General features: G+C 31.1%; 1 protein-coding gene and 1 long non-coding RNA gene across 4 annotated transcripts; both read left to right on the top strand.

The window, feature by feature from the left end:
• Positions 1 to 3545: 3545 nt before the first annotated feature.
• LOC139502872 (uncharacterized) lies at positions 3546 to 17108 on the top strand. Of its 3 annotated transcripts, none has more exons than XM_071292521.1 (9): positions 3546 to 3626; positions 5370 to 5434; positions 8073 to 8235; positions 11947 to 12029; positions 12891 to 12959; positions 13414 to 13428; positions 13863 to 13880; positions 15893 to 15904; positions 16790 to 17108. In XM_071292521.1, exons 2-9 carry the CDS (start codon positions 5383 to 5385, stop codon positions 16912 to 16914), a joined length of 537 nt encoding a protein of 178 aa, XP_071148622.1. In that variant the 5' UTR covers positions 3546 to 3626; positions 5370 to 5382; the 3' UTR covers positions 16915 to 17108. The 3 variants fall into 3 exon arrangements, with proteins under 3 accessions (XP_071148622.1, XP_071148624.1, XP_071148623.1); XM_071292522.1 differs by lacking the exon at positions 3546 to 3626 and adding an exon at positions 3923 to 4236; XM_071292523.1 differs by lacking the exon at positions 15893 to 15904.
• Positions 17109 to 19951: 2843 nt separating this feature from the next.
• Positions 19952 to 22439, top strand: LOC139503589 (uncharacterized). Its single transcript, XR_011659134.1, has 3 exons — positions 19952 to 20040; positions 20367 to 20460; positions 22179 to 22439. It is a non-coding gene; the product is annotated as an uncharacterized lncRNA (long non-coding RNA).
• Positions 22440 to 26104: the final 3665 nt, after the last annotated feature.

Genomic DNA, 26104 nt, shown 5'->3' with positions numbered 1-26104 from the left:
CTATAAAATGAACTGCAATTGACCGTTTCAGAATCTAAAGCATCATGGGTAATTTCATTGTTCGTACCCCAAAGTGAAAATAACGTTACGTCATTGGTTGAATTTCCATTGTTTATAACGTTTTAAACCAATCAAAACGCTTCGGTGTACGCTTTTGAAAATATTACCCAGGATGCATTAGATTCTGAAACGGCGAATTTAGCAATAAGTGTAAAACAACATCCTTGTACAATAGTATAGTTACCTAAGAAATATATATATTTAAAAACTACAAAATGTTTTTACATGATGATAAAAAAGAGATATTCAAACTCATAAATCGAAATCAAATTGAAATGCCATGACAAAATCAAACGAAAAACGACAAATAGATAAACAGCATATTAAACTATAGCAACACAAAAAACCGGGGTGATCTCAGGTACTCAGAAAGGGTAAACATATCGTTGAGAAATGGCTGATACTTGTATGAAATTTGCATTGTATTGTTTAAATTGAATGTTCTTTCAACATTAAAACATTTCAAAGGGATACATAATACACTCAGAAGATACAGTGTAGTTGCCAATAATACAACGCAAAGAAACCAAATAACAGGACAACTACAATCATTAGTCAACGTCCTAACTTCAACATAGGGCAACATATATATTGTACAGTTAGTTTAAAAAATTGCTGTTACAAATTTAGAAAATAATTCAAATTAAGAAATAAATTGCCCTCATGAAAATCTTTGTTTCATTTTCGGGCTCAGAATAGATTTGTTTTCGTATTTGATAAACAAGCTCTTCATATCTAGGCTTATACCTGAAACACTTGTCATGTACATTCAAAGAGGTATTATATGTTTAGTTACAATTAGTCACATAAAAAATAATAATGGATCCATATAACCCTTTTTTGCATGCGCTTGCAGCTCTCAAAGTAAAAATTTAATTGTAAAATACAGAAAAAAAGGAAGGACTCAAACATACATGACATATCTTCTGAAGGAAGATTGTTCTGTTTAGCAAAATCAGTGAAGATTTAAGAAAATGATGGATGTCCTTTTATCATAAAAACACGACAACGTAGATAAAATATATTTCCAAAACTTTCTTTCAGACGTAATGATCTAATGATTTGTAGTCTTGTGTCCATAAAAAAAAGCAAAAAATACCAAGGGGATATTCACATACTCATAAGTTCAGATTGATTGACAACACTATGGCGAAAAACAAAAAAAAACGACAGTGCCACAAAATAGTACATAGAAAAAAAAGAAGTAAGCCTTACAAAAAAAATAAGCATAGATATTAGGGCTAAAATTGGGTAAGCTAGACGCACGCTTCGTGTACCAAAGAGTATTGAGAACCGAACCAAACACTAGAGGTGATCTTCACTCTGGAATCGTGAGATACTAGTTGTAGAAAAATTCTATGAAATTCCTATTTATCAAAATAAAGTATTTTCAAAATTATCCTCGAGATTCAGTGGTTTGGTTATGTAGAGATTCTTTTTTAGTTTCGTCAAATTTCGGTTAAATTTGACAATCTAATTGATGTTTTGAATATTTTATCCACTGACTAAAAATTAATTAATGATGGCGCAGATTGCACAGAAACAGAATATGTCTAAGGGAGAATTATGTCAGAGATTGGCAATTAATGTGTTTATATGAAAAAAATTTTAAAAGATGTGGTATGATTGCCCATGAGACAACTCTCCACAAGTGACTTAATGACATAGAAGTTAGCAACTATATTTCAACACGCATCCTCCATTAATAAGCAAAAATAATACCACACAGTCAGCTAAAAAATGCTCCAGAATGACAAAAGTCAAAACAAAATTCAAACCAGAAAATGAACGGCCTGTTTATGTACAAAACAACGAATAAAGGCAACAGTAGTATACCTCGGTTATAAAATATGAATATAATATACCATAACAAACGACAACCACCGAATTATAAGCCCTGTTTGTTATTGTATGATTCCGTTTTCCGAGCTGTTTTGATTAGAAAGACGGACTCAATATTTTTTGTGGATTTATTCAACAAATTATGATGAACTAGCCTTTTTAGATAATAAATGTAACCATAGCATTACTGTACAAGCTATAAGGGATGTCCAAAGCAAATCTTTACTAATTTTCTATTTACTATATAATCGTAGTTCAAATATTAGCACATTTTGTAGCCCATGACATTACTGCCTACAAGGGTAAATTTTAATGGGTAATTCGGCCAATAATAACTATGAACCTGACGTGGATACAAATATTTATAATGAAAATTAACTATAGTCAGTGTTTTATTTCAGTGATTAAGTATAATATATAGTGATTAAAAAGTCTCATATTTCTTAACTGACACGATATGCAAAAACAAACACCTGTTACCAGAAAGATATAATAATAGTAATTCGCCCTACAGATATAAAATGTCTATAAATTTTTGCTCGATTGATTGCTTGGTTGTTGGTTGCTTAACGTCAAGTGGTTTGTTAGAAAATGAGTGTAAAAAATAAAGTTGATGAGGAAACGATTTTTAACAAATATGTATTTGATTAAAATGTACTGCACCAGATACGCATTTTTTGCAAACTTGTCTCTTCAGTGATATTCGTGGTCAAAAAATGTGTAAATGCGAATAATGGCACACGGTGGTCATGTGTAAAGTAATGAATAAATCATGATACCATTAAAAAGATAACTTAAAATTGATTAAATTTTTGTATATATCTTTCTTGAAAATGGGGAAGAAAGACAAACGTTGCTGAGTCAACGTTTTATAACTATCAACTACGATATAACATTAAATATGTCCCAAACAACATTGTCAGGTATGACGTGTCAAACGCTGCAACATCAACAAAAAAAAAATTATTTTCATAGAAATAGATCAGTTTAAAAAAAAATCAAATTAGTGTTCCAAAAAAAAAATTATTTATATTTATGAAATTATATATAAATGCGTAAGAAAAATATATATTCAAAACAAAAATAATAGTTTATAGAAAATAAATATATGCTCATTAAACAAAATAATTTTCCATGAACTTTAGATGTGTATTCACAAAAACAAAATATGTACATAACAAATAAAAATATTTTTTTATAAAATAAAATATATGTTCATGAAAAAAATGCATCTGATGGTTATATAATAAAATACGTTTAATTATTTGCACCATGGGATGCCTTGTTTTATGTACTATGTTTTACCTTAATTTGGACACATATCTATTAATATCAATAGTTTTATTTCAAACTTCTGTTGTGTAAGTTTAAATGGGAAAAGAAGGAGAGGTGGGGTAATAACATCACGCGCTTTTTACCAAAAACAATTGCATTAAAAGGGTCACCAAAAATAACACTTCCCCTACATTATATAAAAATCAAAATACTTTGTTTACTTTTTGTTAAAATGTCATGAAAAATAATTCATAAGTAATTAGTTTAAAATATATAGTTTAACGAAATAAAACAGACATGGGAATCGTGTTTATAATTCAAATTTAGTTTTTTAGATAACTTAAAAAAAAGATGATATGCACAAGTTATATGATCTTAGACATGAAAATGTAATAAACATAGACGTCGGAAACAACATGTTCTAATTGTAGAATCTGAATTGTACAGGCGTAAGTAACACATTATTTCTGTCAAAATTTCAGACGAATAATATAGTAATACTTTTGATCATTTTTTGTAATAATAGATAGAAGCTTGAGAAATAACTATATAATTTTCTATTGTTTTTGCCATTTCCATTAATTATCCGTTGATTGTTCTGTGTGATAATGTTTGGTCTTAAGACACGCAACTGATACATGTATAGCTCAATTAGTGAGGGAGTATGTAATAACGTCATTTGTAAACCATCACAGGCGTTGGTCAGGTTTTCGAGTTTCAGATATTTGGTCTCCAGTAGCTGTAACCGGAAGGTTGGCTACAGGAATGGCGATGATAACGAGATGCAATACGACCGATTACAGAGGTTGGCCTTGTTAGCGGTAGATAGTGACTTATACCTTGTTACTTGCACAGAAAGCTATTTTTCCACTGATATGATTAGACACAAGTCCAAAGCAGTTTTTAATAATTAAATATTTTCAGGATGAAATAGAAACTAAATGATACATACTTAAATAAAGAAGTTTGCTTGATTACAGTTGCATGATAGAAACGGGATATTAGAATGACCATTAAACACACATACAATTAGTACTCAAAGAAATAAACCAAAATAAGGTAATGTATAGATCTCGAATTAAAGACATGCTTGTAAAAGTCTTTAATTTATATAGTCATTTTATAAAATTTACTGTTTGCAAAACTATGTATTATTCTTGATAATAATGTTTTTGTCCCAGGCGGATAACCCTGGCCTCACAACTTTTTGGCTGTGTTGGCTGTAATTTTGTAATGTATTCGTTTTTATTATGAAGCTAGTCACCACTTCAGTTTAATCATGTATATCTATTATATAGTCATTTTATAAAATTTACTGTTTGCAAAACTATGTATTATTCTTGATAATAATGTTTTTTGTCCCAGGCGGATAACCCTGGCCTCACAACTTTTTGGAACTTTTGGTCCTCGGCGATCTTAAACTTTGTAGTTGTTATGGCTTTCAAACTTGTTTGATCTGAGCATAGTTTTGTGTGGACGTAGCGCGCGTCTGGCGTATAAAAATATTTTTCAACCTGTTACCTTTTGATGGCCATTATTCGTTTGTTTCTCTGTCCTATATTTTCTCCCATTTATTTATTGTAGCCCTATCGTGTAATGTTGTCATTTTAATGTTATAATCAACACTGTAATTAAAGCGGGAGGTTTGGCATGCCACAAAACCAGGTTCAACCCATCATTTTTTCATAAAATGCCCTGTACCAAGTCAGGAAAATGGCCATTGTTACATTATAGTTTGTTTCTGTGTGTGTTACATTTCGTTGTTGTGTCTCACTGTGTCGTAGTTCTCTTATTTTTGATACGTTTCCCTCAGTTTTAGTTTGTAACCCGGATTTGTTTGTTTTCTATCGATTTCTGAATTTTGAACAGTGTCATACTACTGTTGCTTTTATTTATATCAGCATAACTATGTTAAATCTGTAAATTTGCGGAAGCAAATTTTTTTTCCTCGCTCACCGGGAGTCAAACTCATGGTTTTGGGATATCGTGACAACACCGCCTGCGCTGTGACTAGCGCTCTAGACCACTCTGCCACCTAGACTGGCTTGAAATTCAGCTTTCGGTGATATAGTGTTACCTTTCCTCGTCAGTAGAATCTAGAGTGTAACACAGTACATGATATAAGTTTTAAAACAAGAAATCAATGATAAAGTATTAATTGATCATGATTTATTGTATTATTTTCTTTCCAGAATTTAAGGAATCATGGTAAGGACGATAACAAGTATCTTGCTTCTGTTCGTATGTTTCGTGGCAGGTTTGTTATTTCCTTTGTATTTGTCATGCTGCATTATAAATTTCAATATGATAAAAAATAAACTGAATTGTGGAAAGTATATCAAGTGATACATTTAACAAAGGACATTTGAACAAATATAGTCATCATTTAAATATTCGAGCAGTATCAATGAGACTTATGTACACGTAAAACGTGTACGACGTTCCAAATTGTTACTATGTGCCTTACGATACCATTACTGTTAGACGTTTTGTTGTGATGATATCATTGGCCAAGTCGTCTCAACATTTGCATTGACACGACGAACCTTTATTAAGTACACTTTCTTTAAATTGCCTTATATCTAGATATTGATTTTTTTGTTATCAAAGAATAAGATATTTTTAAGGAAAATAACAAATGACTTATCCGAAACAACTGTTCGAATTGTTTGTTTTTAATGTCTTTTGACTTTGTATTTTATTTTACCGTCATCTCTTTATTTGTGCGCCCTGTTGAGTTATATGTACGGGAGCCATGGTCCAGAGTTTCGTTTAGTTTCAACTTATTATTTTACGAAAAGAAGTCGAAATCATATTAAGTCTAATCGTTTTGAATTTATATCAGTCAGGGGCGTTACTTAAACAATTTATTTTAGTTACTTATATCGGTTAAAAAAAATCTATTATTATAGAAATACCCAGTACAGTTATTTTAACTTTCACTCGGAGCATCGACCTAATGTAGATTTAAGAAGTTTTACACCAATTTATCACATAAAATTAAGCAATGATAACATTTCAGAGAGGGGTATAGTGATGTTAGGTTCAAACATTTGGAATATTGACAAAAATGTAACTTTTTTAGTTATTTTATACCTTGTATATATTTTTAAAAATTTCCCATGAAAAATAAAGAAATCAAATCCTCCTGAACAAAAAACAATTACCTTTCTGACGCAGTTATCTGTCATGTAGCCGCTTCTGGGTCAAAGATTGATTTCTCCGGACTATCAAAATCTCAATTTCCTTTCAAATCATGCGGTAGATAGATATGAATAAATAGATACTTTTGATTGGATTAGGACTTTAACATGTTTAATTTATTTATAGATTTAATCTAAATCACTAACATACATTCCTTAAATAATTGTAATTTACTAATTCTTTCAGAGATGTATATAAAATTTATTATTCTAATTTATAAAGTTACCTTGCATCTATATACTCCTTTAAAATTGAACAAATTATTAATTGTTTTTTTATGTAAACTTTCATAAAAACTATATTAAGCCCATGCTTCTGTTAGAATTTAAAAAACTGTATTGAGTAATTTAATAATTTTTAGAAACATAAATTACTGACAAAAATAACTCAATAAGGTAACTTGTGAAAGTAACGCCCCTATGTATATTGCAGAGACTATTTAGTTTTGAAACAGGAAAACATATTCTTTAAAATAAACAAACTAAACAAGATATGTTTCTTATAACTGTTGACGAGTTCCTAAACTTCGCCCTTGTCCTTATTTTCCGCGGGGTCTTTACAGTAACTTCTGATAACGTTTAGTTGACGACGTAATCAGAAGGAAAAGAAAAAAAGGAACACATTTGCAATAAAAATTGGTTCAGAAAAGTCCTAATGTCAATACATTTGATCCGTTTTTAAAAAAAAAAATTTCAAGTTATGTATAGTTGTTTTGGATTGCATTAGCTATATATAGTTATTACCGCTACAGCATTTATCGCGATTAATAATATCAGTGTCAACGTTGAAATGTGTACTAGTCTTAATGATAAGTGTGGGTTTCTGTCATTCCGTTTGGGAATTAGTTTAAATGTTGAAATGCGTACTGTCTTAAGTCAGAAACCCTATGTTCAGTGGTTTTCGGTTGTTAATGTGGTTCATAATTGGTTCTCGTTTTTCGTTTAGCAAATAGATAAGACCGTTGGTTTTCCTGTTTGAATGGTTTTACACAAGTTATTTTTTGGTGCCGTTTTAGCTTGCTGTTCGGTGTGAGCCAAGGCTATGTATTGAAGGCCTTACTTTGACCTATGATGGTTTAATTTACTATTTGTGACTTGCATGAGAGTTATCTCATTCATGTCATTGACACTCCTACCACATCTTCTTATATCTAATTATTGATTAGCGTGGGTTTGTTAATTCCGTTTGTGTATGAGTGTTATCGTCGAAATGGGTACTAGTCTTAATGAGTAGTGTGGGCTTCTATAATTCCCTTTGTGTGTGATTATAAACGTTTAAATGCGTACTCGTCTTAGAGGGGCACTAGATACGAGATATAGAAAAAACTGAAATATGATGAAAATAAAAATTCGCTATTAGCAGCCAGTTTGGTTCAGTTTTGTCAAAATCAGCAAAGAAAAATTGCTTATGAATTATTCACTGGTCACTGGTCTTTATGCTGAGTAAGGGTTTGTATAATTCCTTTTGTACATGAGTGTTAACGTTGAAATGTGTATTAGTCTTAATGATTAGTGTTAATTTGTATAATTCCGTTTGTGTTTTCAAACACTGAGCTGCACTCATCAAACATGTTAAAACAGTGTCCCCAACAGAAATACAATGTTAGATTGTTAAATGTCATCTATTGTAAACATTCTTGGTAAATCATTTGCTGATCTTTAATTATTTTTTTATTTTTTTTTATTTTTTAGCTAGTGCAATATGCAATTACCCATGTTTCCGCTTTGATGTAGGAACTTGGGTTAATGATAAAGATACATTTGTCTTCTCGTGTTCAAATATGTCAATGTTAACAGTAAATGGTGTGGACGAAAAGATGTGTTTCGAAAGACGTGGACCATTTCTTGTATCAAGGTAGGATATTTGTCAAATTTCCGATTTCTTTTCGTTCCTATTCTTAAAACGTCTGTTTGTAATTTCAACTAGATCAAGCAATATGTGTAATCAAGCCACTGATATATGATACGACGAAAAACTCAATGAAGATATAAAGGCGTATTATTGGGTGTTAAGGGCATCCGATACAGTTTCAAGGGAGTTAACTCTTGGCGCGACGTTAAGCGTTTGAATTCCCACAAAACGTCACTTTTTGCGGGACGTTATGCATGTAATTTTCCGTAATAAGAAACGTAATATGGATTTTTCGATGCTCCAACTTCTACACCATTAATATTAGTGCATTTGATTCTAACAGGATAACAGTCTTAATAAAATCATAAAAAATAAAACACGTTACTGTTTCTGTGAGATCTTCAACAAAATATCGTATAGTTGGCAATCTCAAGATGACTGACCCTTTTGGTGTTACTATTATAATGCATGTCAATTATCATCTTTGATATGAGAAAGGCGCTACCTTAAATGCCAGCTTTATACCAAGACTATGTCCTATATATTGATTGATTGTTGGTAGCTTAACGTCCAGTGGCAAATATTTCATGCATGTTCGGGACGAATTCCCAACATATGATATAGTTTTTGTATAATAAATTCAGATGGAAAATTTTTATGGATCGATTATACGGTATGCTCTACTTCAAACGTCGCATGAAGGCGTGCCCCAAAACAAAAAAATAATGTACCCTTCCTTACTGTAATAATTATTTGGACTACTAGTAGTATTTGTCTTAAAAAACAAATTCTGATTCCCAAATTGATCGAAAAAAATATTCTGTTAAAGCAGGGAGATATTTTTAGTATCATTCATCATCCATGATTGAGTCCGGATCCGAATTTATTACAGCACAGAAAACCAACAAGGATATTTTAAAACTAATACCGGCGAAAACTCAGGTACACGATGAAGTAAGCTTCCTAACTGAACAATTTATTCAATTTATTTATGTTAGATAAATCATGGTATGCCGCTCATATCAACAACGATACAACTTTATTAAAGAACAAAGTTCCGATTTTCTCCACGTATTTTATCTAACAAAAAGTAATAGTACAAAATACTGCACTCCGAGGAAAATTCAAAAGGTAATAGCCAACAATATTTTTATACGCCCGTAAAAGTTTTGACGGGACGTTTTATGGTATACAAATGTCCGGCGTTCGTCTGTCCGTTGTAAACATGGCACAGTATATTGTCCTAATGTCATTAAACTTACCATGGTTGTTTTTTCATGATGGTCAAACGATCTGTATACTTTTTGGTGAACTTTTTGCGTTACAAGACTTTGTAGCTAAAACAGGGGGTGTTTTTTTTCACAGTTCGCGCTGTATCTCAAAAACGATTTATGATCATTGCTTAAAACTTTACACACTTCTTACTTATATGAATTTGAAGATCTGTATTCTTTTTGAGGATGATTCAAATTTTATTTTAGAGTAGTTGAGTTTATGAAAAAAGACGGAAAATCACATGTCGCGCCGTATCTCAGAAACTATTTATAATTATTGCCTAAAACTTCACATGCTTGTTAGTTCTTAAGATCTACATATACTTTGTCGTGATGATTCTTTCATTCATTTTTGAGTTCTTAAATTTTATTTAGCTTTAATTTGGTATCTTAGAAAACTTGTTATGATATTCAAACTTCTTTTGAGTAAGAATAAGGAATGAGTCAGGATATACTTAGCATGACTTCCTGTACAACCCCCGTGATATTTTTAAAACATGTATAATGGTTTTTTTCATAAGACGACGAGCGTATCATGCGATCGTTGCGCAGCTGTTTGTTTTGTTCTTTATTTGTTTTACAAATATTTTAGAGAAATGACTGAATGTCAGCAAATACAATGGAATTTCCAATATTATATTTGCAAATGGCATAACTCTTTTAAAGAATAGTTGATATGCACCGATTTTAGAACGTGTCCAAACGATATCAGTTTTATAGAAATTTGGCAAGAATTGTACACTTAAAAAATCAGTTAATTAACCATAAGTACCGGAAGGACAGACAGAGGAATGAACGTGCGATATTTTATGTACCCCGCAATGCGTCGCTATGGTGAAAAAAATATAGTTATTTACCAATGAAATTACGCATCTATAGGTAATATGTCTAGTCCTCTCGCTTTTAATTCAATTGTTTTTGCCAAATCAAAAAGTTCAAAATTTTGGCATAGTTTCTCTGTCTGGAACAAAACATCCTTAAGCATATTGAAAATTCTCCTTTATAAGATTTTGTTTTCTAACAACCATAAAAAAGAAGATGTGGTATAATTGCCAATGAGACAACTCTCCACAAGAGACAAACATGACACAGAAATTAACAACTTTAGGTCACTGTACGGTCTCCAACAATGAGCAAAGCCCACAACTCAGAGTCCGCTATAAAAACTGTGAACTTTAAAACTGTTTAGGAGCCTCCCAATTTTATTCAATTGTAATTATTGACCCGAATGAAAGTTTAATTTTATGAATAAATGTGAAATTCTAACAATTTATTAAAACGTGAATAGAGTGATTTAAAGGAGTATCGTTATGAAACAGCAGCCCACCAAACAAACCAAAACAAAAAAGATCATCTAGAGGTGAACATATGGTATAAATTAATGCATGAATTAATACACGAATGCGTACAGTACATGTACCTGTATGTCAAGTTCTAAATTGCCGAGTCTTTAATTTTAAAAGCCGTAAAACTTATCAACAGTCCGTAATCACTTTTCTTGAGACGTTTCTCACTTAGACCACAAACAAAGAGATGTATATATGATTCAGATGATTTTATTTCCGAAAACAGTATAACCAATTTTTAGGTAGCTCTTAACAGCAATATTTATATATCTGAAAAATGTCGCCGGTAATTTGCAGCGATAACGTCAAAAAAGTCTGCCAGCGACGTCGTGCACTTTAGCGCTCACGTTGAGGTTACAAAGGGGGGGACGCAATTTTTAGGATCAATCGCGTTTATCATAGAATCCAGCACGGTGACATATATTTTTTATTTGAAATTTGGAAAAAGCATGACAAAATGCAGTTTATGCAGAAAAATGATAAAAATGACATTTTCAGAAACACTTTATTTCCATAGTTTTTGGATTAAAAAAATACCACTTTGAGCATCTAGTTCGAAATGTCAAGCAAGGCTTGAATAATTTTATAGTCATTCGTGTAGGGATTTATTTTTTTTCCTTATTGTCACTTATCACAGCTTCAAATTGAACCCAATCTTAATAATTTACGACGAAGAATATTTGCTCCAAAAATTTTATAACATTGCCTAACTTTTTTACAAAATTGAACAAATCCCCAATTTTCAGCCTCAATTTTCTCGAAAACGAGTACGGTGACCTATGTTTTATTTTGTGTTTTATTTTATAACTCGCCAAGGCCAACAACATAGGTCAAAACTATAAAATGACATTATATCGAGAAACTGTATCGGATGCCCTTAAGAGTGAACCCAAGGATCAAAATTTGACGAACATGTCAAGTAGGTCAATAGCGAAAACACTTACAGCTCAATTTTTCAAACTACATATTTTTAGTCACAGTTACGGATTAATTAATCTGTCTCAAATCTTAACAATATATTGACTGGTTCTGTTTCTTTTAATAAAACAAATGTATTGAATGGTTAAAGTTGTTCTTTTTTTTGTGTTTTACAGATCGGGAAATACATACACTTGCATGAAATATATTGTTGATAAAAGTACAGCCAAAATATCCCTTGTCTATGCTACAAAAGCAAGTGAGTAATATTATGATATATGTATAGCAGGATTTGTTTGTCGTCATCAATTTACAATATTTGAACATCGATAAAAAAAAAAGCATAACCAAAATACCAAACTCCAAATTATATAAAAGGATGTCAGTAAGATATCAACCGTTATATGGCAACGAGTCAAGTAAAACCAGTTCTGCCATAATGAACATATTGAGAATCAGCCAGGCGGTTCATGCGATGCCTTAAGAGATAATAGTTATCAGAGGCTTATGACTTAACACACCAGGCGCGCGTTTGGTCTACATAAGACGCATCAGAGACGCTTAGTATTTTGATAAATTTTTACAGATAACATGCTAGCAATCACACTTTTTTTAACAAATATGTGACGAACTTTTTAATGTAAACCTCATCCTGGGCAACTGAAGAAATTGTAGACAGGACATTTTTGGATTAAACAAAACTTAGTATTCACTAAAGTGCAAAGGCATGTCTTGCTGATATTACATACACAGAACTGAAAATAATACTTGATTAAAAGGTCAACGGAACCTGAAAGAGATAGAACTTACGTTTAACAATGTGTTTTATGTATTTAAATATGATCCGAGAAATTTCGAAAGAATATTTATCGATCAAATACGAAATTACTAAATCAAGTTTGTATTTAACTAAATTATCAAAACTTTTGTTATACTCTCTTAAATATAATTTAAGGTAACAAGTCTGCTATTGTATCGTACAAAACCTAACGATAAAAACTCAAACAAAACAATTCGTTTACTTGTATTTCATTTTTTTTTTTTCATTATTTGGGAAAAGATAATTACAAACAAATTTACACCAGCAATAATTTTAAACTTCTTTATAAATTGCTTTCAGATACATATTCTCATGAACCATCCATTTGTGAAGTTTGTTCAGGAAGATATTCACCATACATTTTAGTCGGTAAATATACTTTACTTTATAATTGTTTTTTTTTTTTTTTTTTTTTGGTTTTCATACATAGTCAAATTATGTTTGTCGAAAACAGATACAAGCCACAAAGTGTTTTATTTTGGGTCCGATGATTTGGATAACATAAGAAATGGCTGTAAAGGTGAGACTATTCATTTGAAACTACACAACACTACCAGAAAAAGATTATGGATCGGACGTTATTAATATGAAGAAAGTTTTCACAGCATTTTCCGTTAAAACCGTTTTGTTGTTTATCATCAACTTTTTCCAAATGTTTTTGGTAATTTTGTTTAATAAACTAATTGTTATTCCCTATTCGTAATACGGTTAACAATACTTCAATTATAATAAACAGAAAAAAATCGTCGTACTCAATTACAATTTGTCGATTTAGAATACCGAACTTACCATAGTTTTATTGTTCTCTTTTTTTATTACGTAGCAAAAGGTCAAAGTCGTAAGTATTACCTATTACAATTATTTGTTGCAGTACAAATTTTGGAACACAATCATTTAAAAGAAATCTAACTTTATCCGTTCTTCTTTTTGTATACATCTTGTATTGAAAATTGATATTGTTTTCCTATCATCGTAATATTGACTTTGTAATTGTAATTATTAAGCAAGTGTTTTTTCCCATGTTTATCGAAATAATCATAATTCCGAAATACTTAAAATGATTGTTTATGTATTATGAAAGTTCCTTGAAAACATGTTCGGAGACAATGTTTATTTATGCAACCTTTATTATTTCGTTTAATTTGAAGTTGAGTGGATGTCTTTTTTTCAACACAATAGAAATGAAGTAATCGTGTATACATTATAATAATATATTGTCCTAATTGCCAGTTAAATAAATGTAAGAATAAAACAATATAATTCCTTTTTCAGATGAGCGTGCAAGACAAAGTGAGTACAAACAGCATGATAAAATCAATCAGACAAAATATTTCAAAACATTATTTTCAACAGAAAGGGGTCTAAAAAAATGACAAGTCTCAGGTTACTGTTTTTCAAGATATTTACAGCATTATGATACAAATTGCTACGACATGAACCTTGCATTGTCTATTTAAAAATTATTTTCATATCCTGAATGCGTAACCATACAAATGTATACAATATTTTACAATTATTGACATTTGATGAGGTTTTCACAATGATTTATCAACCATAGAGATATGATAGATATGATATTCGACGAGACCGACGACATCAAAAGTCAACAATTGTTATAGTATAATTGCCATTAACAGAAACGATACGAGACAAGGTATTTTCCTTATATAATGAAATTGGATACACTGTACCGAGATTAACAATTGAGTAAGGGCATAAACGCGAAAAGAAAATTTGGAATTTTTGTTATTTCAAAAATCGTATTTTCACCCAAAAAAAATCCAAAATCGATATAGGTTCTTAAAACTTTTAAACTTAAACCTGGTCTGCTTAAATTTTAGAATGACTTTCAATATAGTCGAATACTTTATTGATTTCGTAACTTTGAAAATTAACTGCCGAAATTTGTCATCCTTTTTCTGCAAAATAAATTTGACCCCTTAGATCAATAGCTCGGTATATTTAAACCTTCCAATTTTCTCAGATTGTTTTAATCATATGCATTTGCTTTGTAAATCAAGGTTTTGCATTGGACAATTAAAATGGTTTTCCTATTCATTATATTTTAAGATAAATTTTATTTCAAATTTAGCTTTAGTGTCGTATCTTCTTTTGACTAGTATATATGACAGTTCATCCTTTTAAATTTATTAGCATTTGCTCAAGATACATTTAAAGTGCTCCCTATTTATGTACATAATATATAATCTGCTTTTGCAGTTGCTATTTTTTCATAAATGGAAATATTCAATAAATTTTACCAAAGAAAACCACTTATAACAAGAAAGAACAATAACGGGACTTTACTTGGTCATAATTCTACATCATTGATGTTGCCTCGGAATATTTATGTTAAGTTCACGGACGCTTTTCCAAATCTTATATTTACCTCTCCTAGTATTAGCTAGTGAATATTATGTTTTATTAAAAAATGATCGTCGATGCTTTTAGCCAGTGAGAAAAAAAAACATTGTCATATAATAATACAATGTAATATACTTCAGCCATCGATAAATACAACATAATAACGTTAAAAATTAATTTGTTAGTAGCTCAATTTTTTATGTTCAGTTCTTACCTGATTACTTAAGAAATAATTCATGCGGGATGGAATATATCGTGATTTTAACAAGGGTTGGCCCTTTATGACAAATATTTTACCCTGAGCGATAGCGAGGGGTAAAATATCGGCATAAAGGGACAACCCGTGGTAAAATCACGATATGTTCAAGCCCCCATGAATTATTTCGATTCTAATAGGACAAATACGGTTATTGTTTTGGATCGAAGAGCTTTAGGTGGAGGCAAAAATTTGCCGTTCCCATAAATAAACGCACTATTGAATTGGCGTAAAAGAACGGAAAAAACTGAATTAGTGACATGCTTAAAGTTTTTACAATAACGTATTTAGATAGTTGTGGGTGAATTTAAATTATAATTTACTTATAATGTCTTATATGTTTAAAAAAAACATCGGCTTATACCACATTTAGCATCGTTTGATTACGTTTTCTTGTTGTGTTGATTTTTGTTATGGCAAGCGTGTATTTTCCGGTAAAATGCTTATATTCTAACGTCATCGTTCTATTACGTCATGTATCTCATTCATAAAAAAAACATATGACATGGGACTACGATTGACACAGCCCAAACAATATATTCATATTTTACCAAGGGTGTGTACTCAAAGCCTTTGAAGGACGTCATGTTAGAATTATTATCAACTTGGATGTAATTATATAATAGAAAAGGATATCAATGTTATACATTATTTAAAAATTAATTTATATCTTTTTTAACAGCGATCTCGGCACGTAAGTTACCTATACATCATAATATGTTTTTAGTTTGTCATATGTGAACCGATTTCTTTAAATTATGCAGTGCAAATATTTACATTTTTAAAATAATACTTACTCGTTATTGTCATAAAAATTGTTGTTTCCTATTTTCCTCGTCGTACTGTCAAACAGATGAAGGTTAATTGAGCACCCGTTCAGCTGTGGATGTATAAATTTGTAGCCCTTATATGTTTGAACTTTGACGATTATTCTATTCTCAAAAGTTCGAATGACCATTCACAATAAGATCTTTTGAATGAAAGAAACTCGTAAATCATGAATATTTCAGTATAACATGTATAATTCACGGTCAGATTAGTCGTACGATTGTTTGTGAAGCATAAACTTAAGGTATTACGATGGAAAATCCCGATTTTGGTTGTTACATCCCGGAACTTGTTCGATAAGTCTTCCTACGACCAGTCGTGAATCTTACGATTTGCGAATATTTTTGACACGATAGCAAGTTATACGGTATGGTATATTAGAATATTTGGACCTACGTCATGATCACTTATTTATTTAGCGTTTTAGATTGATCTTGTATGCTGATATGTCTATCAGGTTGATTTTGTGGGTTTTTTTTCTATTTTCAAAACAAGTTAAAACAACAGGAATGCTATCTGAACTAGTGCTGCCTGTTTTAATAAAACAAAATGCTCTATGTATACAGTGGTTATATATTTATTTTATTTTCACCGACAAACTATGACTGTTATTAATCAAAGGAACTGGTTTGCCATATTGAATGTCTGGTCTGTCTTCATCCCGTGGTAAACATTTAAATGGCTATTACATTTTCATTTACCGTTGTTCATATAAAAGTACATTGTTTCGTATCCTCTAATTCTGTTTCAGCATTAGGATGCAACAGACCATATCTGTGTGCTATAAAAGATGTGTTAAATGACGAATCCTGTACCGCTTCTGAACCAGCAATCGACGACGAATTAATGTGCAACAGCTGTAAAACGCCAGTATAAAAATAGAATTTACGGGATAAACGGGATTACGGAATAAGTGAAAACAACCACCTTGTACGCAAGCATAGTTGTTTTTCAAGTACATCTCTAGAGATAAAATTAGTTTATCTGGTTGGTACGGATGGGATATTGAAAGAGCCATATCGTACACATCATGTAAATTGCACAAAATAAAGATTTTAAAAACTACAAAATGTGTTTATATTAGTGATCAAAAGAGAGGCAATAGATACTAAACTAATAATTGAAACTCAGATATCGAGAAAAAAAACTTACAACGCAAAAAACAATCATACAGATAAAAAAAAAGTGCATTGAAAACTATGTCTGATCAACACAAACCCAATAAAAAAAAGAAGGTTGAACAGATTGCTGGGAAAAGATATAAACTTATATTGATGCATTTTTTTGTCTTAATAGAATTTTTGGTGGACGTCCGATTTTCAACAATTTGCAAACTATATATTGCACAATAATAGTATATTTCCGTGGGAAATACAGCTTTTTTGATTAACACAATATAAATATCCATTAAACAATATACATCGTAAAATAATATTGATACACAAATCGGGGAATAAAGCGAAAAATGGCATATAGGCATATTCAATTAACAAAACCATGTGAATATTTAATCATTACGTCACTTTCCTGCAGAAGATAATTATTTTTCAAGGTTGTTTAGCTATTTGACCCAGAGATGAAAAAGCAAATGTTCTCACAAAGTGATAACACTTTATGTATTTACTTCTGAAATCGTTATACATTCTTAAATAAAGTGTTACTCATCGTCGATAGTGATTTTATAACTCGCTGTAACAAAATTTAGTTTTTTTAACTTCTAAAACATATTGCTCTCAGTTAAATTTGGTGACATTATTTTCCTTATTTTTCTAATCACTTACATTCACATATTCGGATCTGGTTTTTTTTTACTTTTGTAATTATGAATAATATATTGTATTGTACATTTGTTGAAGTAATTATTGCTTCCTTAATGTACATTTGTTTTTTGTACAATATTAATGTTAATACCATAAGGTAAAAGAAAAAGAAGGCCCGCAGAAAACAGTCAACAATATGTACAAACACAAACGATTGTAAAGTTAAAAAAAACAGTAACCTAAACGTTCAGAAACAGCGAAACTCGAAGCAAAGAAAAAGCTTAGATGAATATAAATGTTAGATACAACGGCCAATCGTTGTACTACTCCCATGACATTAAGTTGATAAGTCATAACCGGCGATACTGCAGAAGGGTCTGGATCAGTTTCTAGAAATAGCAAGTTATAGGCAATAATGTGGTCATTTTTTTATAAATTTCCTGTTTATAAAACTTTTAACTTTTCGAAAACTAAGGATTTTATTATCCCAGTTATAGATTATCTCAGCCGTATTTGGCACAATTTTTAGGAATTTTGGATCCTCAATGCTCTTCAACTTTGTGCTTGTTTGGCTTTATAAATATTTTGATATGAGCGTCAATGATGAGTCTTGTGCAGACGAAACGCGCGTCTGGCATACTAAATTATAATCCTGAAACTATAGTCACAATATAGATGATAAAAAGTAAAACCAATTGATAGAAGAGAGAAAACACAAACAAATGAAAATTAGATAATAGAGGGATGCTTATATTTTACGAAGAAGAGAATATTACGGTGCTAGAATGTAAAGAATTGACAAACTTTGACAAAAAAAGAACAGACAAATACACCACAAAATATAAAAAGATCAAGATATACTTCTAAATAAAGACCACGTTCCTTCTTTTCTGGAGTTTCGTTTCCTTTCAAAGTCCCCATATCTATAGAATATTGAAAGGTTACCCGGTAGTACCTAACAAATTTACTAAAAATAGAGCCTTTTGAATAATCAATAACTTTTGTTAAATCAAATGGTTACTTTATAGCAAACTATGTTGTAGAGTTTATTGGAAAACGTACTTTTTCTGAAATCTATTTTGTTTGGCGTCAAAGCCTTACTATCTTGTTAAAAAAATGTAATTACGCGAAGCAAGATCTCATTTTATAGCAAAATATATTTTTTTATTATATCGATGAAATTGCACGACTATTTAAGATGTGAAACGTAACATAGTGTGTCAGCGTTAACATGATAAAGTACAACTGTAAGTAAAGACAAATTTTAAAACTGTTTGATTTGATAAAAAAAAATAGAATATGTATTATTGGTACCATATCAATAACACGTTTGTCAAACGACTTTTTGTGAAGCAGCTATGAATAACAAAGATGATTCTAAGAATCCTTCATCACTAGATCGATGTTATACATCTGTAACCACAACAAATGAAATTTGATATCAGAATTGATACATTCACGTAAATATACATGTACATGTATCTGCGAGCTTTGGTTTGATTTCTAGTCTTTCATCCTATTCAGTATGTTTGCTATTACGTTTTGTGTGTTTGTCTTTGGCGTGTTACAAGTAGTCTACAATCATGCAGGTATGTTTACTTTACATTCGGGCACGTTACCCTGATTAACGTTTGTAAAATAATATTTAACCGAAAAAGTAATTAACGATTTGGTCTTCTGGTTTGTTTTCCTAAACTTTGTAATTTTATGATAAATGTGTTTTTCTGTTAACATGACGAGAACTTTAAGAAACATAAACGTTGTTTTCAGTTATAAACACATCTTTATATACTCCTCTCTATTGCGAATACTGAATATCATATAGTTTTCGTTGATTTACACGAATTTCAGTTGATGCGATAAAAGTGTTATTATGATAATCCTTCTAAGACCAAAGGAGTAAATTTCGTAGCGATTGCGTAAAAGATTCCTTTTTTGTCTACTTTCTGAATAAATTTTAGCTGTTATTCAATGGTAGTCTTTTGATTCATATGTAGAAAACGTTTAATTTACTTCAAATTCAATTTTAATTTGATCGTTTAAATTTTTATTCGGTCGTCTTTTGAAGACAAAATTATGCCTTGCGTACGAAACTAATCTTGTTTATATAATATGATGAGTTTATTAAATGCGTGGTAACTGTTTTTGTTTGCAAACAGATGCATGCAGGTATCCTTCCCGGAAAATTGGAAAGAGTTGCTACCTCATAAATAAAGAAAAAGTGACATGGGATACAGCATTTGTATGTTATATACATATTAAGACTATATGTGTGTTTGAGGGGATGGAGTATTTTGTTAAGGAGGGTGTGTTTGGGGGGGGGGGGGGTTACTTGAATTACATTTTAAAACACTCTTTCTTTGCACAAGTTTTCATTCTACTATACTTTTGATATTTTGACTTTTCCAATTCCACTAAACATCATTTTAAATCTAATTAACCAAAAAAAGAAGGCTAAAATTAGTACACTTTAATTAAATGTTAAGATCGTATAATTATTCAGAGTAATTATTTTGCACATGCTACACGTATGTATAGTTAATACAAAGATTTTATTTTTATTTGAAGGATATATGTTTAAGACATGGTGCAAATCTGGCAGTATTTCAAACTTTAGGTGAAATGCTATTGATGAAACGTGCATTGAAAAAGATGAATACTGGTAAAAACAAATACATTATATATAGAGATTAAAACATGGCCGTTTCCAAATCGGCCCGGTTATCATCCCGAGACCCCCATATCAGCCCGAGACGTAGTCGAGTTGCTGATATGGGTCGATGGATGATACCCGGCCGATTATGGAAAAGGCCATGTATTAATCGCTTTATCATATACTTCCGACAATTGTTTTATGTATGGCAAATTAACACATAGAATAACTAAAACAGTCAAAAACTTTATATAAAAGTTAAATCATGAATCCAAATACACTATAATTGCCCAACAATAACATCACTACCTCCATAAAATTGAGAATGGAAATGGGGAATGTGCCAAAGAGACAACAACCCGACCATAGAAAAAAACAACAGCAGAAGGTCACCAACAGGTCTTCAATGTAGCGAGAAATTCCCGCACCCGGAGGAGTCCTTCAGCTGGCCCCTAAACAAATATATACTAGTTCAGTGATAATGAACGCCATACTAATTTCCAAATTGTACACAAGAAACTAAAATTAAAACAATACAAGACTAACAAAGGCCAGAGGCTCCTGACTTGGGACAGGCGCAAAAATGTGGCAGGGTTAAACATGTTTGTGAGATCTCAACCCTTCCCCTATACCTCTAGCCAATGTAGAAAAGTAAACGCATAACAATACGCACAATAAAATTCAGTTCAAGAAAAGTCCGAGTCTGATGTCAGAAGATGTAATCAAAGAAAATAAACAAAATGACTATAGTACATAAATAGCAACAGACTACTAGCAGTTAACTGACATGCCAGCTCCAGACTTCAATTAAACTGACTGAAAGATTATGATTTCATCAGATGAACATCAGGCACAATCCTTCCCGTTAGGGGTTTAGTATCGTACCATCATAACATATATGAGAAGAACATAACCCGTGTCATACCAAAAACTGGTGTTTGAATAAATATGTTTAGTTCCGATGCAAAGACCCTATAAGTTAATCAATAGTAACGCCAAAATATGCAATCTGTAAGGACCTGACAACAGTATCGTAACTATATCCCTTCCTAATAAGTCTATTCAAAGGTTTTGTTATTTATTTATTTATGTTACGATTTCCTATTAAGGCATTTTGAAACATTGTAAATTTGAAAGAGTTTTATGATCATTATAACTCCATGATTTTTATACTATAAAATGATTCGTAATTGGCAATGGCATTTGTTAGCAAGTACTAAACTATCCCCACAAAAGTTCCCGTAAATTTTTACGTCGTCATAAAAGATGTCTGACGTCACAATGGAAAAATAAACATCCGATACCGTAAATACTGGAAGTAACTTGCACGAGAGGCACTATTATGGTTTTTGTGCACGATATGCCCCTGATATGGGTTATCACGCCGTAGGGAAATTATGGCTTGTGTACTTCCGCTCATTACACATATTCAAAAGCTATCATATCAATGCAAAGTATATGATAAAATTTAGTTATTACCAAAATGGACAATAATTCACATTTGTCATTGTTTTGGTAGATGATTTAACATAGTTTATTCGTATTATATTCCAAATAAAGTTTTCACCGTTACTAATTGACCATATTAATAGTTTTTGTCAGGGTTTCCGTTCTTTACTTCTTACTCTTATTCCTTTTCAATTCTTTAACTTAAGTATAACATTTTTCAAATATGTGCCGCATATATATACGTATAAGAACTGTAATTTGATAATGTTTTATTTTAGGTTATAGTTTCTTCATTGGTGGACGTAACATTAACAGACATATTTCTGGTGGAGATTGGAGATGGCTTAAGAATGAAAAGATGACCAAGATGAATTATTTTGCATTCGCTGCAAAACAACCAAACGGATATTTTGGTGACCCACAAGACTGTTTACTTCTATATGCACCTGATCGTTATAACGTCTACGACGATTATTGCGACACCTCTTTCAAAGGTTTTATCTGCGAAAAGTAAATGTATTAAAAACGTTGCAACGTTTCTCAATGTGTTATTTTTACAGTCAATTACTCATGTTTGATATCATACATTTGATGATAAAATTAAAAATGGAAATGGGGAACATGTCAAAGAAACAACAATCCGACCAATGAATATAATTCTGTTTGTCTTTTTTCGTTAAAATTGTTTAATATTTCGAATTGCAAATCTAATGTTTTTTACTGTTCTCATCATCGATCTTGAAATATGTCATATTTGTATTTTTTCCATTTTGATATAAACGAAAGGTTTATTTTGTCAGTTTTTTTTATGGATTTGCGGGGTTTTTTTTAATCTACCTTCGAAAATTTGTTTGTATTCTTTATATACTGATATTTTTTTCTGGAATAACCAAAATCTCTGGTGTCCAACACTGTTGCATCTTTTTTCATTGTAACATTCACTGCAATATGGCCCATTTACCCGAATTAAGAAAAAAAACAAATGAGCAATTGCTGGTTCTTGTTGTAAACTTCACTTCTCTAAGTAGCTGAAATAAAATTCTAGTATGAAATACTGTTTGTAGCACACATCCTAGATGATATAAGCTTGGGGTTTTTTTTCGGAAGGGGTGTCGGAGGGATGACGTTAATTCTATATTGTGCAGTTTTTATGCCTTTTTCTCTATTCTTTATACTTGTTGCACATTACTCTCTATTTGTTAAGAAATTCGGAACTCTTTGTTTATTGGTTTATACATTTTCTTTTTTTTTTCTTTTTTTTTTGCACATCATTCTCTATTTTGTAAACTATACCCTCAGCTAGAGTTTGATCATTTTTCATCAAGGAGGTAACTTTTATTTATTCACTTGTCGAGATATCTGCAGGGCAAACCTTTCTACTTCTTTTTTTTTTTAAATATATGAACATTAGCATATGTTGTATAATGGGTCATAAGACAACTTTCTACTACAAACCAATTGAAATTTCTAATTTCTTGTTTGTTAAGACACCTTTATATTGCACCAGTAAGGTTATTTGAGTTCTGTTGCATAACTTAGTTGGTGCAGTTACTTGTGCAAGATGCAGACCTTTGTAAATTTTTAAAACATTTTAAGAGATGATCGCTTTTAAATTTATAGAAACATACGAGCAGACCCTTGTTAAATTTGTAGAAATGTAACGAGCTATATAAACAGAAGGGATATTTAAGAAATAATCAAAATTATCTTAAGTCAATCTAGCCCTCGTATTGACCACTCGTTCGATCTCCTTTTTGTTAGACTGCTAGTCCCCGACTATATCACATGTTCAGTACCCACTATTGATGTCCTTGAATCACTATACGTTTTGTGTTATTGAAATTTGGTGTAAAACTGGTAATTTTGAGAATGATTATTTAAATTAGAAAAAAAGTCTTTCTCGTGCATATTTCTGATTGTTTTTTTTTTCTGGATGTGGTTTGTTCTTTGGTATTGGCATTACAAAACATGCAAAACGCATACAATATTTTGAAAATCTTGCAAATTCAAAAAAGACATTTCCCTTACGAGATGCGTTGTATGGTTTGACTTTATCTTTAGTTCCTTTTGCATTTTGGCTCGTAAACGGTTGTATTTTTTTTTTTTTTTTTTGTATTTTGGTCTCGAGTATCACTGAAAGAACAATGTTTGTCAGAATGTGCATCTAATGCAGAAGAGTTTTACTGATGAGCTTATAGTCAGAAATAACACTGCTTCTTATTTATTATTTATAACTGTTGATGTAAATGTCTTTTGGTTTTCTTTGTTTACTCCTTGGTTTCGATTGTTATTGTCTTCACCTCTATGTGTGGAATGTTAGTCTCCGAAAGTTCACCAAGGCAGAAGCCAGGTCTCCGTGTTTCCTTTTCGGTTTTGGCTTACCGTTGGTATATTTCGTTTTATTAACGTCTTTAAAATGTTGTGCATTTTCATATGGTTAAATTTATACCACAATGAAGAGTCATAAATTGGCAATATGTACATCAAAATAAGTACCTTAATATTTATTGGAATATATGTGTTAAAAATAATCAAAACATTGTTCAACCTGTTTTAAATAATTTTTACGAATGCTGTTATTTTGTCTCATTTAGGATACATCTTATTGCTATTTATCCTCGGCATTAATCTCGAAACGATAAATGACACTAGTAGAGATGACACTGGCAATATATGAGTTTTCTCAGACCACAAAAGAAACCAGTACTGATCCAATGTGTAACTTTAAAGAACGCCATTCTTTTAAGTTAGTAACTTAACAGAAAGTTTAACATAATCATTTTTTTTTTCTAAAATCAGTTTTTAACGTCCAATATTAATCACTCGTGATTAAATAACCAAAGCTGCGTTTTGCAAAATCTTCAGGAAATTTGGATATTCAATGCTTCTCAGTCTCCTACATCATCTGGTTTTTTTAACTTATGTAAGCGTCACAGATTAGTCTGGTGTAGACGAGCATGCGTCTACTTTACATATCCATAATTACTGTTAGGTTCATCTACTGTAACATAGCATACCGAACTCATTATTTATGATTTACTTTTCATAAAAAGACAGTTGAAATTATTTAATTTACATGATTTATTTGATAAAATATTTAAATTTAGTCATCACAAAATTGTGTTTCAATAAAGGTTGCGGAAGTGTGAACAATGTGTTGTGATTTTCCGTATGCATGTATGGTAAGATGTATCAAATAGATCAAATGTGCTTTCGTGAATGAATTGCAGTTTTTTTTTACTAATTAGCTTAGAATAATCCAATAATTTTAATCATTTTAATCATGTTAAATGTGGTGTATTGTATAATATCGCCGTTTAACCTATTGGACATCTTTTCTTTAATTAAACACTTTGAATTAGGTTTAGAATGTTGAACGCATCTATCAAATCGAAGTGAGAGAAAGATACAACAGCGACAGTTAAGTTATCCTCATATTTTGACTTACATATAGAATTTGAAAACGATGGACAGTTGAAAATAAAACTTTACGACGAAAACAATGATTTCATCTTCACAGTTGTAAACTTCCTATTTCTATGTAGCAAATGTCCAGAATATACATCTCACAGTTTATACGATATTCCAGGGCTTATACTTCTAGTCATGACTTCCTGAAAACAGGGTTGCTGCTCACTAGGAATCTTTTAAACATGGAGTTCTAAGTGATGAAGTTGAAATCGTCCCTTTGAAAATATTTACTGACGCGATCACGTGTTGGTTATGGAATATCCGTTTCACAGATGAGAACTGATATGTTCCAATTGTCGTAACTACAATCCCTTCCCCTTTTCCACGAATGTGACCTACCGAACTAGACTTATCAACGTCTATGTGCTATAAAGAAAAACACGACGGGTGCATCATGTGGAACAGGATATGCTTACTCATCCAGAGCATATGAGATCACACCCATGTTTTGGTGGGATTCGTATTGCCCAGTCTTAGGTTTTCTATAATGGGTTTTGTATACTGTTGTGTCTTTGTCGTTTTCATTTAAGGATGTCTGCTTGTCATGTTTTGGAATTTTTGTCAGATTTTCGGAATCCTCTGGTTTTAACCATTTGAATGCCTTAAAAAATTTTGCCAATGAACCCACATTTTTTTTTTATAAATCTTTTACGTGTATAATTATAAGTCATTTGTAAAAGTCTTATAAAATTTTATTTATTTTTTAATAGTATTTGAGAACTTTAACTGGTCA

This window comes from Mytilus edulis, chromosome 14 (genome assembly GCF_963676685.1).
Source record: "Mytilus edulis chromosome 14, xbMytEdul2.2, whole genome shotgun sequence".
Lineage (NCBI taxonomy): Eukaryota > Metazoa > Mollusca > Bivalvia > Mytilida > Mytilidae > Mytilus > Mytilus edulis.
Note: the sequence above shows the minus strand (reverse complement) of the source record. Positions and strands in the feature narration are given on the sequence as shown.

What these genes read in the sequence shown, in the direction of transcription:
- LOC139502872 (XM_071292521.1), top strand. Translation starts at nt 5,383, where the DNA reads ATGGTAAGGACGATAACAAGTATCTTGCTTCTGTTCGTATGTTTCGTG. An exon ending in GTTCGTATGTTTCGTGGCAG is followed by an intron (nt 5,435 to 8,072) that starts GTTTGTTATTTC and finishes TTTATTTTTTAG; the next exon opens with CTAGTGCAATATGCAATTAC. An exon ending in TGTCTATGCTACAAAAGCAA is followed by an intron (nt 12,030 to 12,890) that starts GTGAGTAATATT and finishes AATTGCTTTCAG; the next exon opens with ATACATATTCTCATGAACCA.